This window comes from Triplophysa dalaica, chromosome 14, assembly GCF_015846415.1.
Source record: "Triplophysa dalaica isolate WHDGS20190420 chromosome 14, ASM1584641v1, whole genome shotgun sequence".
In the NCBI taxonomy this organism is placed as follows: Eukaryota; Metazoa; Chordata; class Actinopteri; order Cypriniformes; family Nemacheilidae; genus Triplophysa; species Triplophysa dalaica.
In genome coordinates this window covers 8755387-8772579 of record NC_079555.1, presented here as the reverse complement: position 1 = coordinate 8772579, position 17193 = coordinate 8755387, and the positions used below count along the sequence as shown (strand labels likewise).

The following is a 17193-nucleotide window of genomic DNA, read 5'->3' as shown; positions in this document are numbered from 1 at the left end:
AGAAAATCAAAACACTGTTTTGAACGCACTAGCAGCCCTCCTCTCAAGATGGCGCAACATTCAAGACGGTGTGATGATGTCGATTAACAAGCTATTTATTCTCTGATAATGCAAAACAAGCATTTTTCTAATCTAACAAGGGCGTGCCACTGGAGGATATAAAAATATATTTATAAACAAGATTCTCTTTCCCTTACCATGCATACCCTCTCATTTGGTTGGCTATGTATTCCTGCCTAAGGCTAGGACTGTGAGTTTATGTTTGTGGGAGGAGTTTTGGGAATGGGGGTAATGAGTTTATTTTTTACCACCACAGCTCACCAAGTGCTTCCAAAAGGCCAGAAAACACATCCGTTCACTGAAACTAAAAACATGAAGAGAAAAATAAATAATTTTATTTTACGCTTGAAAGGTTATTGAAATGGCCATGAAAGAAACCTCAGAAAATGACTTCACATTCACTTTTTCCAAACCATCTTTCTGACTTTCTCTCATTGTGCCAAAATGATTTTTGGAATAGTAAACGACAGTCATTCAAAGGCAGATACATAAAAGTCTTTGCAGCATTTGTCAACTACCCTTAATGCCCGCCCACCCACTCACTCACCATAACTTCCTGACCCACGCAAAAGAGAAATGCATGCTAACCAACACACACACACTGTAAACGCCACCTGTTTCGCTCCATCTGGTGCTCTTGCATTTCATAACTTGCACACATATCACACATAACAAGCACACCAACAAATCACACTTCATATTAGCCAGCACAGAAATCACATTTTGATTGCTAGAAATGGAAACTGTGTAGTAAATTTGTACCGTGTGGCATGGGAGTCTATTTGGGTCGGTCATCTCGGAAGACCTCATTTCATGACTAGATGAGTCTGTTTGTACACTCGCCATGCTTTTACACAGATATGATGTGATATTATATTGGCAATAGAGTAAGTGTCCAACCAGAAAAGAAAATCCTGTTACTAAAATGGACATATGAGATAAAGGTCTCAGAGATTACTAAAATTGGCCCTAGAGGAGCATTATGGAATGCTAATATCTACTGTCTGTTTTTATGACTCTATTCTCTAGGGCCCAGCAAATACTGTCTCTATTGACCTTTGAAGATAGAAGTCCTGTGGACAAGGCTAACCCAATAGTCCATCACTATATCACTACATCACCAAAAATAGCTATATTTATTTGCCTTCATGTCATTCAAAACCTTTCTCTGTCTTCTATTTACCACAAAAGAAGATATTTTGAGGAACGTCTCAGTGGTTTTATGTCCATAAAGTCGTTTGAGGGGAACGTTGTTTGGTTACCACCATTCTTCAAAATATCTTCTTTTGTGTTCTGCAGAATAAACTAAATCATTAAAGTTTGGAGTGACATGAGGGTGAAGGATTCAAAAATATCTTGGGCTGAAGCATTCCTTAAAGACTAGACCATTCCAACCAAATTTCCCTTCAAAACTTCTCCGTCACTTACACAGAGCCAATGTGCAGGTTGCGCAACCCAGTTTATTTTAGTTTGTACGTTCTATGAAACACTGAACCTCCAGCCCCCACCACCCCTGAGACCTTAAGGCAGGACACCAGACCCAGGGGGTGGATCTTTGACCCCTCAGCCTACTTAATCTGTCGTTCCAGCTAAATTCCTTTTAGATTAAAGCAGGGTGGTACCCTGCAGACCAGGCCATAATATTCTGCTGATTGGTCGCTTCCGCTGGTCATGCTGCTCAGCAGGCAGAGAGGAAATGTGAGTGATGGCATCTCGTGTGACCCCGATTGTAAGGACATAGTTAGCACATAAACTCGAGAGTTGTATCTCCTGGTACATAAAGTTAAAGGGACAGTTTACCCCAAAATTAAAATTCCATCAGCATTTACTCACACTCAAGTTGTTCCAAACCTGTATAAAGTTTGTTTTTCTGCCGAACACAAAGATTGATATTTGAAAGAATGTTTGTTTCAAAACAGTTCTGGGGCACTTTTGACTACCATAGTGGGGAAAACTTCTACTATGGTAGTCAATAGTGCCCAAGACCTGTTTGGTTACAAACATTCTTTCAAATATCTTCTTTTGTGTTCAACAGAACATAGAAATTACAACATGTTGGGAACAACTTAAGGGTGAGTAAATGATCACATAATTTTAATTTTTGGGTGAACTGTCCCTTTAAAGATGCTTGTCAGTGATGTTATTTGTTAGCACTGGTATTCTCTAGTCATAGCGTATTTACACACGTTCCAATTTTTTTCCACTAAAATTCTCCCTAGGAAGACAATGCCCCTCCTAATATCAAACACATCACCATTCATTTCACAATACACCTTATTCAGACTCCCAATCACTCAGTAAAAACAAGGAAACTTCTGCCTAGAATTGGACACTGACAGCGGGCCTGCGGTGGGCGTGTGGAGCGCAGCCAGCGCCCCAAACCCAAGCATGTGGAGCGTGGTCCTGATCCAAGACCGGTAATTAAACTCCAACAAAAGGTTTCTCCCTCGATCTTATTTTAATGCTCCTATTCACAGTAGTGAAACCGCAGAGTGTCTGTTATCCCGAGAAAAGTGATGGTAATGAATGAGGGGGTGGGGGGCTAAAATGAAAGAGAAAGTGAAAAGTAGATGCAAAGTCTGCATTGAGTATGCAAGATCATGGCTGGCAATGAGCTCATGCACATTGTTTCTTTTCGCATGAGCTGAGCCACTTGTTTGAATTCATTCTGCAGAGAAAGAAAAGAGAACTGAACGTCCAGACAGACACTCTGCATATTCAGTTTATTTATCCTCCTTCGCTCTGCATTTAGAAACCCATCACCCCCTGAAATGGCTCCAAATAATGTAGTTTTGTGGTAAACGCTAAACAGGAGGCAAAACAAAGAACAAATTTGTAATGTGTCTTTTTCTGGGACCATTTCTGATGAGGCGTTTCCTTTTAACTCTGAGCTACAATGCTCTATGAAGCCAATGTTTATCATTTCTCTGACTGCAATGGCAGTCATGTGAGGAAAGAAGCTGCCAAAACAAATTACAGATGCAGTAGGTCTACACTTATGACAAAGAGTGCACATTTTAAGAGCCAGTTTAACTTGACTTTTACATCTATTAAATTATAAAACTGACGCATAATTTGACTATGGTACAGAATGTTTCTATTCATAACACGAAAAATATTTTTAAAGATTGCTCAATTTTACATTGATCATTATTTCTAGACTGGGAGAGGGGTAACTGTTGTATGTATGTGACATACATATTTACACCTACAAAGTAATATCCTCCACTAAAGTGAGAGAAAGAGAGACAGATATGAATGTTATCTTTCTCTTCCCACAATAGCATGTCTCATTCTCTTCCACAAAGCTTTCATTATGATAGCTGTGTTTTGCAGGTGTTGTGTTGATGTAGTTGTTTTCATTTACCATAGATGCATTTTATCCTGATTGTTGCTCTTTCCACTTACGCCACACCCATAAACAGCTGAGCTTTGCAAAAGGACCCCACATGCCTGGTAATGTGACATACCGCACTGACAGAGACACAGGAGGAATAACAGAACAGACATACTGACAAACGTTATTTGTAAATATAAGTAAAAATGTAAAAACTAGACCGGATAATGTTTCAGATCTGGTTAAATGCAAAGAAGAAACGCACGCACATTCTGTGAATGTTTTTCTTTCCCAGTTTCCTGTAGTTGTTTTTAACTAAACAACAAAGAAATGGACCCGAATAGCATGAATATGAAAAACAAATAAAACCATTTGACAATCATGAGACTCATGACCCCTCCCTATAATGGAAATAACTATCCAGATAAACCAGAGCCAACACTGCCCTCCACTGGACAACATGATCTACACGATTATCACCATTTTTCAGACCATTTTATACATTCACATCAATCATTGTCAGTGCGCTTGTCTATAACTTTACATCTAAACCGTTTTGGCTATTTTGATACATGGGTAGTTGAAAAAGTAAAAAACGTGACAGCAAAAAACAATTCAAATAAATCTCTCTTATGGTATTTTATACTATTAATTTAAATATGAATAATAGAAATAACAGTTTGTTTTCTATATTTTGGCTTTCACGCCATAGGACAAATGTACAGTTTATTTGTCTGAAATAATAATTCTCCATTAATAATTCCATTTGGTGGTGTTTTCGTTCTTTAACATGGTTTAAAAAGGGCTACTCGTTATTTTCAAGTCAATTTAAGCGGCAGTATTTAGTCATTATCCGATTCCGACCTGCCCTTTTATCAGGAAGCCTCAGGCCAATGCAGACATTTATAAACAGTGTGGGTCAGAGGGAAAAATGACCAAACGTTTCCTGTCATTGTATTCCGCTCATCACTCCAAAGTTCAATTCTGTCACGTGTCGTATATCAAAGTCAGAGTTGAAACACTGTATGGAACAAAATAACTTCAGACTTGGTAAACAAGGGCAAAAACAAATGACTGTGTGGGATATTTTTATCTCTGAGAAACAGTCTCACAGTATGTTGCTATATTGGTGAAGCCACTGACTGACCTTAAAGGGTTAACAGATCAGGTTCAGTGCCAAATAATGCTGTCACTGCATGCTTGATCAGACTAGAGACAACCTATCGCAATCACTTTCTGGTTTGTTCTTTAAAACCATAAAGGCTCAAATTGCGACACGAAGTGTGTTCGGCCATTGATGTGGAAGGAAGAAGCTCGGCACCCTGCACATCTGTACCAATAAACACTTCCTCCTGTAACCACCGACAGCCATCCCTCTATCTGCCTCGCACAATGGGGATTTTCCGGCCAACTTTTCTCACAAATGTATATGGCAATATTCCTTTTTATATGGTTGGTTTTAATGGTTCTTACTATGAATGTATAACCTCAAAGTGTTTAAATGATACTATGGGTCAAAGCATGGACACTAATTCGTTCCTTACTGAAGAACCAGTCGATATCTCTGCATTACCTACTCCCAAGACACTTTTTTACGTGATTTATTTATAAGATATTTTTTTACATCCCAGAAGCATTTATGGGCATACTCAAATTTATATGAAGGTCTTCCAAAGGTGTTTTTTAGTACAATGTTTAAAACATGTAAACTGTTGTTCCCTTTGGTCCTGTATGGAAAATATTCTAGTAAACGGCACGTATAAGACACAAAACATAATAAATAACTTTACACATGAAATAAACAAAATAAATAGCAAAATATATTTTTTTACAAATGTGTTTAAAACTACTAGGATATTTTACTGCACATTACCGTTTACAAATGTGGTCAATACTTTTAGACATTCTAGACCCATGATGTCAAATTTAACCCTAAAATGCACACAAAACTTAAGGTGATACTTGATACCGTAAAATAAAAATTCTGTCATCATTTAGTCACCCTTACGTCATTTCAAACCAGTATGACTTTCTTTCTTATGCAGAACACAAAAGAAGATATTTTGAAAAATGTTGTATACTGCACCCCCTGTTCATATAGTGAATGTGGGGCTAGTGCTATTCGGTTACAGAGTTTCTTCAAAATATCTTCCTTTGGGGTTCTGCTGAAGAAAGAAAGTTATAAAGGTTTGAAAAGACAAGAAGGTGAGTAAATGATGACAGAATTAGCATTTTTGGGAGAACTATCACTTTAAAGCATGTTTAAAGGGATTCACGCACTACACATTATTGTTAGCATATGGAATGAATGGACTGAGATCAAAAGCAGAGTGTATGTGTATCAAAGTCAACAAACATCGTGGAGGAGGAAATAAAAGCGTGAGAAAAACAAATGGAAGCGGAATATAACATTTCTTTAGTTTTAGAGAGTTAAACACAGCTCTGGTCCTAGTAATCTACATGTAATGTGTCACTTTCCTGTTTTTCCCCTTCACTGCTGTTTGTTTTCTGCTGACCATTACTAGACCGAGGTCAAAGAGAAGATCTCCTAGAACAGCTGACAAAGTGACAAGTCCGCAGACAAAGGTATCCCAAACTCTACAGTAAAAGGCTGTTTAAAGGTTCAGCTGCAGCCTTGAAAAAATGTATCCTATAACGTTAAAGCAAAAAAGTCATATAGATATGTATAGGTGTGTGTTTGAGTGGGGGTGGGGGAGATTTTACATAAAAAGCAAATACCCCAGGGCTAAATGACTTCCTCCTGTTCAGAGAAGAGAAGGTATAACATTAAATCTGTTTACCTCCCTTGTTTCTAATGACTTAAATGTATCAACTAAACAGTGAACCGTATTACTGTACACTCTACATTACACTAAATGAAGCACATGAAATATATCATGTTACTTTCTTTTCTCATCTAAATTGACAATATATACAATATCGTCTTGCACGTGGAAGGCTGTCATTCTTACACATTTACATAAACACATTTGACAGACAAAACATTGCAAGCAACTTTGAGCATTAAAGGTTTATAGTTGAGCATATTTTGTGTTAGCTAAGTTAAGAACCAATAAATTCTTACATTTCAATTACACTTGAGCTTCTGTGTTTATTGTCAATGTACTTGCACAATCACTGACTTTTGTATGAGGAGGAGCCCTCTGAACAAACACACCAGACCCACCTCATTCTGTACAGATAGAGGGGTAGAGCTGCTTTTTGCTCTGCGCATTTTAAACATCAGTAAATATTCAATGATCTCTTAATGACTTAAATTGTTGAAATTACTTAATGGTTAATAAGGAGCCAATGAACAAACAAAGAAAAAAACGGTGAACCGAAGCAGAAGAGACGTGTTGAAAGGTGCCAGAAGACAGCAACCACTGTTTTCACAAATCACAAGTTCTGGAATGCGTATGTGCAAAACACTTTCAAGAGAGATACTGTGACATACCAGTGTAACATAACCCCCTTAACTACATCTAATGCTCAAGGAAGTAAATACTCATGTAGGATAACTTTACACAAATATGCCTTCCACACACTATGATAAAAAAAATATTTTTCTAGTTAGCCTTTTGACTTCAATGGCATCCAATGAAGTAAAAATGTATGATTATATTGATAAACCATAGAAACCTATAAACCAATCCAGGGTATTAAGAACAGGCTATTGCAATATTAAAACACTTATTAAGACAAGCAAGCAACTACTTTATTTCACATGCACAATGTGAAAAACAACATTTGCCAATTTTGTCTTCACTTTAAAACACAAACGTGATCACTTGTATCTTTTTTCATTTTCACCACAAATACTTGTTACTATAAGCAAGCAAACTCTCGGTTTCCATGACAACTGTTTGATTCTGGAAGTGATAGATGGGGAATATTGGGAACATCACAGGCTGGCGCAAAACTCTCCCTGGTACCAAACGAGTGATGATAAACGATAAGAAAAGAGAAACACTCCCCAGAACCACAGGAGTTACGTCAGAATGAGATACGTCAAACAAATCTGAGGCATGCCAAAACATACATCATAAAATACGTTTAAAATAAATAAATTGCTTTCTAATTGCTATAGTTTATTCACTAGGAATTCCTACCTTATGAGTATTCGTATGTCCAAGCGACTCACCGTGTGGAGAAACAAACGTGAACGTGAGAAAAGGTAATAAAGTGGCGCGCGTGTATTGTTAATTAAAAAAGCGTGGACAACGCGCACCACCCTCGCAGTCCATACGCGTCTGCTCCTGCCCACCTCTTTTACTTTCGACTAGTTTGAAATAAACTAAACCCTCTTGTCCGTGTTTTTTTTTTACAGGGCAAGTGGGAGTACCTTACGAAGCAGCTAATATTTAATGAAAAATCAACAGGGCACACCAGCCAGTTCTCTCCTCAACATGACATGAAACGACCCAGTCAATGAATCACCACAAGTAATCATTGATTCCTTTGTCAGCTTGATTGATTTTGGTCGAATAAATCAAGAAAACGAACGATTTTATTGTTTTGTTACATTTTTAATAAATCTGACATTAATAGACACACACACTTTTTGACATTGACGTTTTTTCACAAGATTACCCTTTTAAACAGAACAATGAAACGGGATGGGCCACTGTGTTTGGGACATTTGAACTAGACAAGTTACTTATATCGACCTTTGTTTCTTTGTTATTATATAATGCGCTTTCTTGGCAGAAGTACGAATTAAGTCAGATGAAGAGTTAAAATAGCTCATTTTGAGATTTTATGCTCGACAAACCATGACGTACCTTAAACTTTTGTGTCCACATGCTTACCGATAACAAGCAAGCGGAAGCTTTGCTTTTAAGATGCAATGAATATGTGATGCTGTACGCTAGAGGGTGCTCTTTACTTGCTTAATTGTCCGCCTGAGTTGGAAAAACTATGTTGTAAATTCAGCTCCTTTATTGTAGTCTACTCTACACAACTATATAATAAGAAAAAAAAAGCATATTTAATATGTCAATCAATTACAAAATAAAAAAAATCACTGTGATTTTGCCAAGTAAGATGTTTACCTGGACCTACATTGGGATAACATGGGACAACAGGAATTCCTGTCAAACAAATATATTAATCTCCACCCCATCTATAATTCCTAACTAAATTCTAATGGGTTATAAGGGTAATAATGGCAATTGTTTTGGAATTTTAATGGACACTTTAATGGTCTCTGGTGGTTTCTTATGGTTATTAGTGCCTCCATTTTCACCTTATCCTGCTTTATTTTTTTTCGCATTCCTTTTTGCATCTTTTATCATAATAATGACATTGTAGTGTGTGCATTCTGTAACACAAATATAAATGATGGTGAAACAAATTTGTTTTTATAAAGTTTTTTTTATATTTTACATAACACACAGTTTAATGTGACGACTACAAATGCAATACACATTCAGCATTACTATATTACAGACTTCTGTGATCATATTACATCGTGTATAGTATAAAATGTTATTTGTAGCAGGAAGATATGCCTCAGATATAAGACAGCTCCAGACAACAATGTGAAAGTATGTTAAACATAACACAACTGACACACAAGTTGAGTAATCACCATGGGATGCTATTGCCTTTCCAATCTAAAAGAGTTCCAGTTTCTTTCTCTGTGAGGTTTGCGATGACTTCCAGCATGCCTTTGACACTTTCAGCTGCTGTAAGTGGAGCCTGAGGGTGCCATGAGAAAATGACAAATGTGATGATGCCAGTGAAAGTAAGCCAAAAGGGAAGTGTGAAAACAAGCAAAAAGGAAACTTTAAAGGACAGGTTTTGCATCAGGTTTTACCTCTGAACCTCCCATCTCTGTTTGAACCCATCCTGGATGGAGGGCCATAACAAGTATGCCATCATTTTTTAAATCCTCTGCCAAGCAGCGTGTTAACATGTTCAGTGCAGCCTGGGGTGAGATGAAGGAATTCAATAAGACTGTAGTTTGAAATGGGACTGTAGAAGAAATATCCGCAAGTAAGAGAGCAGGGGTACCTTGCTAACTCGGTAGGGGTACATTGGCGCAAGGGAGAAATTTTCAGGGCAAATGGTGATGGAAGACAGCAGCGTGGAGACATTGATGATTGCCGATCTTTTGCAAGACATAATTGTTTGATGAGAAAATTGAGCTGCAGCCTTACATAGGAGAGCACGGAAATCCTGAAAAAGAAATGTTGTCATTGAAAGAAATATATTTACATATACAACACTGCTGTCATTCAGAGACTGTGTATCTCCATATTTTATGATTTAAATAGATTTTTACATGAATCATTATTGTGAGTCACCCTTTATGTTTGTCTCTGGATTTTGCAAATATATAATAAATATAAAGTAAGAGCTTTGAATGTAAATAGGGTCTTTGACGATGTACTCACCTTTGCGACGATCATGGGTCCGACAACATTAGTTGTATACACGTCGACCATCGTACTTTTTTCCGTGTCTGCTAGTGATCCTGGTATATTCACACCCGCATTGTTGATGATCAGATTCAAGCCTTTGTCCTGGACCTCATTTTCCACCAGCTTTGCGGCCTCTTTAATACTAGCCGAACTACCAATGTCTAAAGAAAATTTCTTTACTAAAAGACCATGACATCACAAAACAAAAGGATATTCACACAGTTCTGTATCGAATAAGTGATAATTTACTTATATAGGAAATTCATAAACTATTTGGTTTGGTTGTGAATTTCTCACCAAGTTTGACAACTGTGATCACATCTTGGTGCTTCTGAGCTAGTTCATGGAGTTCCTGAAACAGATTGGAAATGCTTCTCAGAAGGTTGTATGAATGTAAAAAACAATTACTGAATGACACATTTTACAGACACATCTCTGTGACATAACCCAGCATTAATCTACAATACAGGAACAGTAATGGCAGAGTTGTCCAACTGGTTGGGCACGGTGACAGTGAGTCATCTGTGTTTGCTATGTAAAACTAAAACATTTAAAGTTTCACAATGGTCAATACGATCTCTTTCACCGATGCCAGTAACATCTATCGCATTGACATTTATCACATCATTTTGTGGGCATATAAAATACATCAAATTCAAATAAAACTTTACTGTAAACAGAATGAAACATGAAAACTTGAAAACATGTTTGACATTCTTTGTTTCTTACCTGTGCTCTTGGTCCATCTGGGTCTCTACAACCGGCAAATATTTTAACTGGACCCAAAGGTGAATCAACCAACTGGCGAACAAACTCAAGTCCAATTCCTCGGTTTGATCCAGTCACAAGAACACTGTGACATATTCTACATGCCATTGTCAGCCAGAGACTCAGTCTCTGCCACTACACCCTATCTCTAATGGAATGCATGTGCATGTATGTAAGTGTGTATGCATGACGTGTGGGTGTAAATGGTTGTTATTGAGTAATCAGTCTCTTAAAGGGGTAGTTCAGCCATGAACTCAAATTTCCCATTTTTTTACTCACCCTCAGGCCATCCAAGATGTAGGTGACTATGTAAGGCATCTAAGATTGTTTGGTGAATCCTCAGCCTTCTCTGCTTCATATAATGGGAGTATATGGGGTCCGCCGTTCTTAAGAGTTCCAAAGCACATAATTCCAAAAAGCGGCTCCTGGCGACATGTTGACGTTTTGTGAAGTGACTCGCTCGATATTTTCATAAATTTGAACGTCATTTTTAACAATATTAGCCATACTGTACAACCTCAACCCTCTCTTTCTGCAGGTGGCGCTAAACGTACCAGACGCTGGAATGCCATCCACCACCAAATACTACAAGAAGAAGATTGCGATTGTGTGCAGAGGCTGCACATTATGGCTAATATGATTAAAAATGACGTTCAGTTTTATGAAAATATCAAACGATTCACTTCACGAAATGTCAACATGTCACCAGGAGCCGTTTTTCGGAATAATGTGCTTTAGGAACTCTTAGAAAGGTGGACCCCATAGACTCCCATTGTATTAAGCAGAGAGGGCTGCTGATTTACCGAACAATCTTCTTTATGGTTCTACTCAAGAAAAAATGTCACCTACATCTCGGATGTCCTGAGGATGTGTAAATAAACGTCAAATTGGAGTAGTTGGCTGAACTATCCCTTTAACTCTTTGATATCATTTAAATTATTACATAGATTTTACCCAGCCAAAGCATACTTACCTTTTTTTCAAAGATAAAGACACAAGTTGCTCTTTTTGTGGTGCTCCTAATGAGACTGCACTTCATCTCTTTTGGGGTTGTCCTTATACACAACTTTTTGGGGTTGATTGTTGTAAATGCATTAGTCATCATTTGCTTTTGATTTTTTATCTGTTGTTTAAAGATATATTGTTTGGTTTCTTTGCATTAAGTAATACAAAAAAGAATGAATATTTTATAGTCAAAACTTCTACTGTTACTTGCTAAATTTCATATCCATCGATGCAAATTTTCTTATCAAAAGCCTTTATTTATTGCTTTTAAAAATGAAGCATAACAGTACATTCAGGCTCTTTCATACTCTAAAAATAATAAAGCACATAAAACTTTAGACCTATGCTTATTTTTTTACTGAATAATTATTTAACTTTTTTTGTTGTTATTTTTTTTTTTTCCAACCTATTTACTTGTAATTTACTGTTACTATTTTCATAATTGAATTCTAAATATGTACTTCTTTGTATTTTCCCTTGCCAATAAAAAAAAAGCGGAGAATCTGAGAGGATTCATGCCGCACGCGAATCCATGCGCTCAGCAGCAAGCGGATGTGTGGGATGTGCGCGCGCGCTCTTGCGTCGATGTGTGATTGGCATTCTTATTTTTTTATAATTTCTTATTTATACATTTATAAATTAATTATTTATAAAAATAGTATTTAATGTGCCTGAGGTTCACATAGTTGACACAAGACGCTGACCTAACCGGTGCTCGAATTGAAGGGGGGCTAGGGGAATCCGGGACCCCCAGAAGACATTTTTTTCTTTCGGGGGGCCCTAATGTTTCCTGTGGGTCCCGGATTACCCCAGATCCCCTTCGATTCGTGCACTGGTTAGGTCAGCGTCTTGTGTCAATTATCAACCTTAGATATTTTTATTTGAGGAAAAATGATAATGACAAGTGTGATTAAATTCATGCAATGGATATGGAAATTTCGTGAATAAATTATTTACAATGATTTATATTAAGTTTGTTTACGGGCTAGTTGTCATGTCTCTTTAAATTGGAAACGCCCCGTCCCACGTCTAAAGACCGCTAAGCGCAGGACATCGGCCCTGTCCCAAATGGCGCCCTTCATGTACGAGTCCGTAGGGTGTACCATTTGTCTTTAAAGGGCTCGCGAGCGCCTCCTATGTTCCCTCGATGCAATCTCCAGCAAAGCCCGCATTGACGCATGTCGCTACCCGATCCGTCCCGGAAACACGATTTGTTCCGCGCATGCGCGAAAGTGCGTCTACTTCCGGCCGAAATAATTTACGGCAAACACGATTTGTTCCGAGCATGCGTGAAACTCCGTCTACTTCTGTTTGAAACAATTTACGGCAGTTTTAATAAAAAAAGTTGTTTGTCCATACCGGAAATATTTTTTAAAATAAACTCTGTATAAAAAAAGAGCAATTAACATCAAAAGACATCAAACATATTACAAATGATAATGGTTTGGTGAAACGTACGGAGGGATACACAAGGAATCCTGTAAAGAGTGAAAAGTAGTTTTTCTCTAATAATCTTTATGTTTCTTTTTATTATATTTTTTGATTCCAAGAAAATACAATATGACAAAATATTATATGTCAGGAGTGAGAAACTGATTTTTATATATAAAAATACTTCTTTATTTATAGAAAAACTATAAAACTTAAAATGAATATGTTAATTAGTGATTCTCTTAAAACCTTTTTTTTGGCAAAATATGTCAAGGTTAATACGTGGCACAAATTGATAACCTAATTAGATTATTGAAATCCTTACATGGTTGCCCTTGACAAGCAGGATTTTCAGAATTCATCCAATTTATTTTTACATTTGTTCCTTATTTTCTTTAGTCATTCTCTAAATCTCAACCTCCCACCCAGCCTCTCTCAGTCACACAATCAAACATCTTTTCATTTACTTAAATTGCTGATTAAGGAACAGGGCATTGACCTTACTTTTCTAATATTTTAACAAATGTCTGCATTTAAGAAACACACAGAAAAAGTTATTTATGTATTTATTACATTTATTTACACATTTGGTTATTCCAAACAACCACCCAAACCCCACCCACCCACTCAGTCAACCTAACGACGCTCTGAAGGACTTTAAAAAACACAAACGAATCCATAGCGCTGTCAACCATTTTTGTACTCTCCAACATCGCCACTAACAGACTGTCGTAAAACATCTAACATAACAGGAAGTGGCGCCAATTAGAACGCATCGAGTCGACTGTCGTGAAAATGGGAATTACCGGAAGTAGACGCACTTTCGCGCATGCGCGGAACAAATCGTGTTTTCCGGGACGGACAATGCAGACTCCACTGAAGTCCCCTACCCAGGAATCCTTGCGAACGCCCAATCACAGAACGGAAGGGATGAGTGTCATGTATGGCTGATATTTACGTAAACATGACGGATCAATTTTTAAATGTATGTTTTGATAAAATTCAATATTAATTACTTAATCACGTTATTGCTTTTTTTCTAATAAGCCAGCTATTCATGAATAAAAACTTTTAATGCAGGGCATTTTCTTACTTAATGCAATAAACCAGGTTTTGTAGATTTATATGTAGCCTATCTGTCTCTGTGCTCTGTAAAGCTGAACAACACAGCTTCTGTTTTATATAGAAATATCAAATAACAACATATATGCATATTAAGAAGTGTATACAGAAGAGTAAATATACATAAACGGTTGCATTTACGTCATGACAAATGAATGCATCACAAACAGAAGTATCTATTGCACAATGCTCGGGTGGCCTATCAACATATGAAATACAGAACAATTAAAACCGGCAGCTCCAGTTCCAAATAACAACAATGGGACACCAGGTGTTATCGACTTCAAGCGGTGCTGCGCAGACTGATCAGCGAATGACAACACAGCACAGCGAGAGTGAAAATGAAAGCACCGCTTTCCTGTTCTTTAATGTAAGCCTGTTTTCAAAAAATAGTATAGTTATGAATGTGATCAAATATATTGTGTATTTTGTATAAATTGTATATTGCGAGACTATCCCCCACCCCCACCAAAAAAAGTATTATGGGGACCCCATAAACTGAGCTTTACTCCAGCTTTCCCTTCAGCTTTGTTTCTCCACCTCGTTCAGCTCTGCGATTGACTTTTTTCCCTAAATTATGAGCGTGTAACAAGTGCCTCTCTGCTTGTGTAGAATGTAAATACTGTACTGTGCCCTTCTCGTGTGATCATCATCTCATCTGCTTACATCTGTCGAAAGTGTTGAAATATATTTCGTTATGACAACGCAATGCAATAATTCTTGTTAAAACTTGACAGTTTATGATAGCCTAAATAATGACATGTAACTATAATTACAACATTACAACACATATTATAACAGATACCATATCATATATATGACAGAAAACACGGATTCATGTTTACGCTTTCCTAGCATATTCAACATTTCTGAATAACACAATGCACATAGTGGATATGAGTTTCGTGTGTGCCCATGTCAAATCTAAAAACAGAGTTTTATCGATTCCTAAATCACAACAGCGTGAATAGCATAGCTGACAGTTAGTTAATATTCTTGCTTCGTATTTTTATCATCAGTAAAATCCATGTAGTTGATACAATCAAGTTGATACAATGAAGTAAACCATTTTAATTAAAATGAATGTATGTATGACTATTAATTTCTATAAATGAAATGATCCTGCTTTTTTTGTAAATAAATCATTGTCCCAAAAAAATAAAATTTTGTGTGGTAATAACTTATTTATTGACCCCCGTGTTGTTCAAAACCTGTAAGCCTAAGTTAAATCAATCTTGTGGGGAACTCGGTTTGTCCGATTATATAACAAATGTTTATTGGAAAGTCTACGTTATGGTGTATCTCTACAATGGCAAGTTTTAAAGGTATATTTTGTATACCGTGGTCTTAACAAAGGTCGTCTGAAGTGAATGCATGTGTTTGTTTAAAACATATCCATCTTGACAGCGCTATTAACGTTGATGTCTAGCTTCCGTCATCTCTCGAATGCACCTGAACCAGAGGCTTGTTTTTCCGGCAAATGACGCAGGCGTGTGACCAACACCACGTTTTTCGTTTTGTTCCAATTGGAGACCATCTGCTCTGTACGGGAGCTTTCGTCACCGTCAAAAACAAACCTCGGGTACCCGGAAGTTAGGAATCAACATCAATAGAGCTCTCAATATGGATATTTTATCTTAAACAAATGCATCAATTCACTTCTGATGACCTCTGTTAAAGGGATACCTCACCCAAAAAGGACAATTCTTTCATCATTTACTCACCTTCAAGTGGTTCCAAATGTGTATACATTTCTGTTTTGATGAACACAGTGAAAGATATTTGGAATAATACTCATCACAGAACAGATCTCAACCCCCAGGGAAATAGTAGGAAAAAAACAATGGCAGTCAAAATATTCCATTCGTGATTTTATTGCAATCAATACAATTGATGAATTATATAACCATACCTAAATTATTCTGTGAATCACAAACCTGAGGACCTGCATCAAGATCATCACCCTGTGATAGGCATTAGGGGAGTATGATAATAGTCAAAAGGTATGTTGAGTTTACCAAATACAGGTTCTTGATTGTCTAAAAAGTTTTGTTTAAAATTATATATGATGTAACTAAAACTGGCTGAAATATTACCTCCAGGTTCGTCTATTTAGTAAGGTTTCTAGTAGAATAAGTAATATATTATTTTACCAGTAACTCAGTGGTAAGAGCACTACGTTAACAACGTAAAGTTGTGGGATCAATCCCAGGGGATTGCAGATACCTATGTATAAATGTATAGGACAACGCCAAGGGACGGGATTCGATCCAAGGGGACTGCACGAATTTAGAAACAAATGTATAGGATAATGCAATGTAATTCGCTTTCGATAAAAGCATCTGCCAAATACCTAAATGTAGAACCTGATGTCTTCATGACTAGCTTTCTTTCTGCAGCCTCTTCAGTTTAAAACATACATTTTCAGTTGTGATTTGTGTTTAATGTTGACCTTATGTTGCTAAGTAATTTAACATTGCTATGAACACAGTTACAACTGTACATTGTTGAATTGTTGAAAAACCCATACAGGCTGAATAACAACACTGTATAAAGCTGTTAAAAGATCAGTCACTCGTTTCATGTAAAGGTTGATATTAAGATCAATCACAGCTAATCTGATCAACATGCACATGGATAAGCATTTATACTTCATATGAAATACGTATTTCTCAACTAAATCTGGTTGGTGTTTTTGTGAAAATTTTGGACCCATTTGCACCTGTAGTTTAGTGCTGCTCATTATAAAACAACTACCCGAAACAGATATTGATACCATAGTAAATAGGGTTTGTGTGCGGGTGGATTTTTTGATCCCACAAATTTCTGTCCAACCTCTGCTGCATTACAAAATAAATATATCAGCTTGTTGGAACCATCTCTTATTTCCAGACAAACAGAACCTGCCAGAAACGTATCTGAGTTTGGCAAAAGTATTTTCATCTTCAAAAGATGTCAAATTAAAAGAGAGGAAAAACACTGCCTTACATTTTAAAACGTCCAACACTGTGACTTAAACCCTAAAGGGCAAACCACTAAATG

The 17193-nt window shown here is 37.0% G+C and overlaps 2 protein-coding genes across 3 annotated transcripts in view; both read right to left on the bottom strand.

Moving 5' to 3' along the window:
* The window catches only part of ripor1 (RHO family interacting cell polarization regulator 1), a 52962-nt gene extending 45294 nt beyond the window's left edge, over window positions 1-7668 (bottom strand). The window contains exon 1 of one of the 2 annotated variants that reach the window (XM_056766034.1): window positions 7510-7668. The gene's annotated coding sequence lies outside the window, so the exon portion shown is untranslated. The remainder of the gene's footprint in view (window positions 1-7509) is intronic. The other variant, XM_056766035.1, reaches the window with a different exon arrangement.
* Window positions 7669-8753: 1085 nt separating this feature from the next.
* On the bottom strand, window positions 8754-10824 carry zgc:158868 (uncharacterized protein LOC791147 homolog). The gene is made up of 6 exons (XM_056766473.1): window positions 10555-10824; window positions 10123-10177; window positions 9799-9986; window positions 9416-9580; window positions 9219-9329; window positions 8754-9100 (listed from the first exon to the last, which is right to left on the bottom strand). Exons 1-6 carry the CDS (start codon window positions 10699-10701, stop codon window positions 8987-8989), a joined length of 780 nt encoding a protein of 259 aa, XP_056622451.1. The 5' UTR covers window positions 10702-10824; the 3' UTR covers window positions 8754-8986.
* Window positions 10825-17193: the final 6369 nt, after the last annotated feature.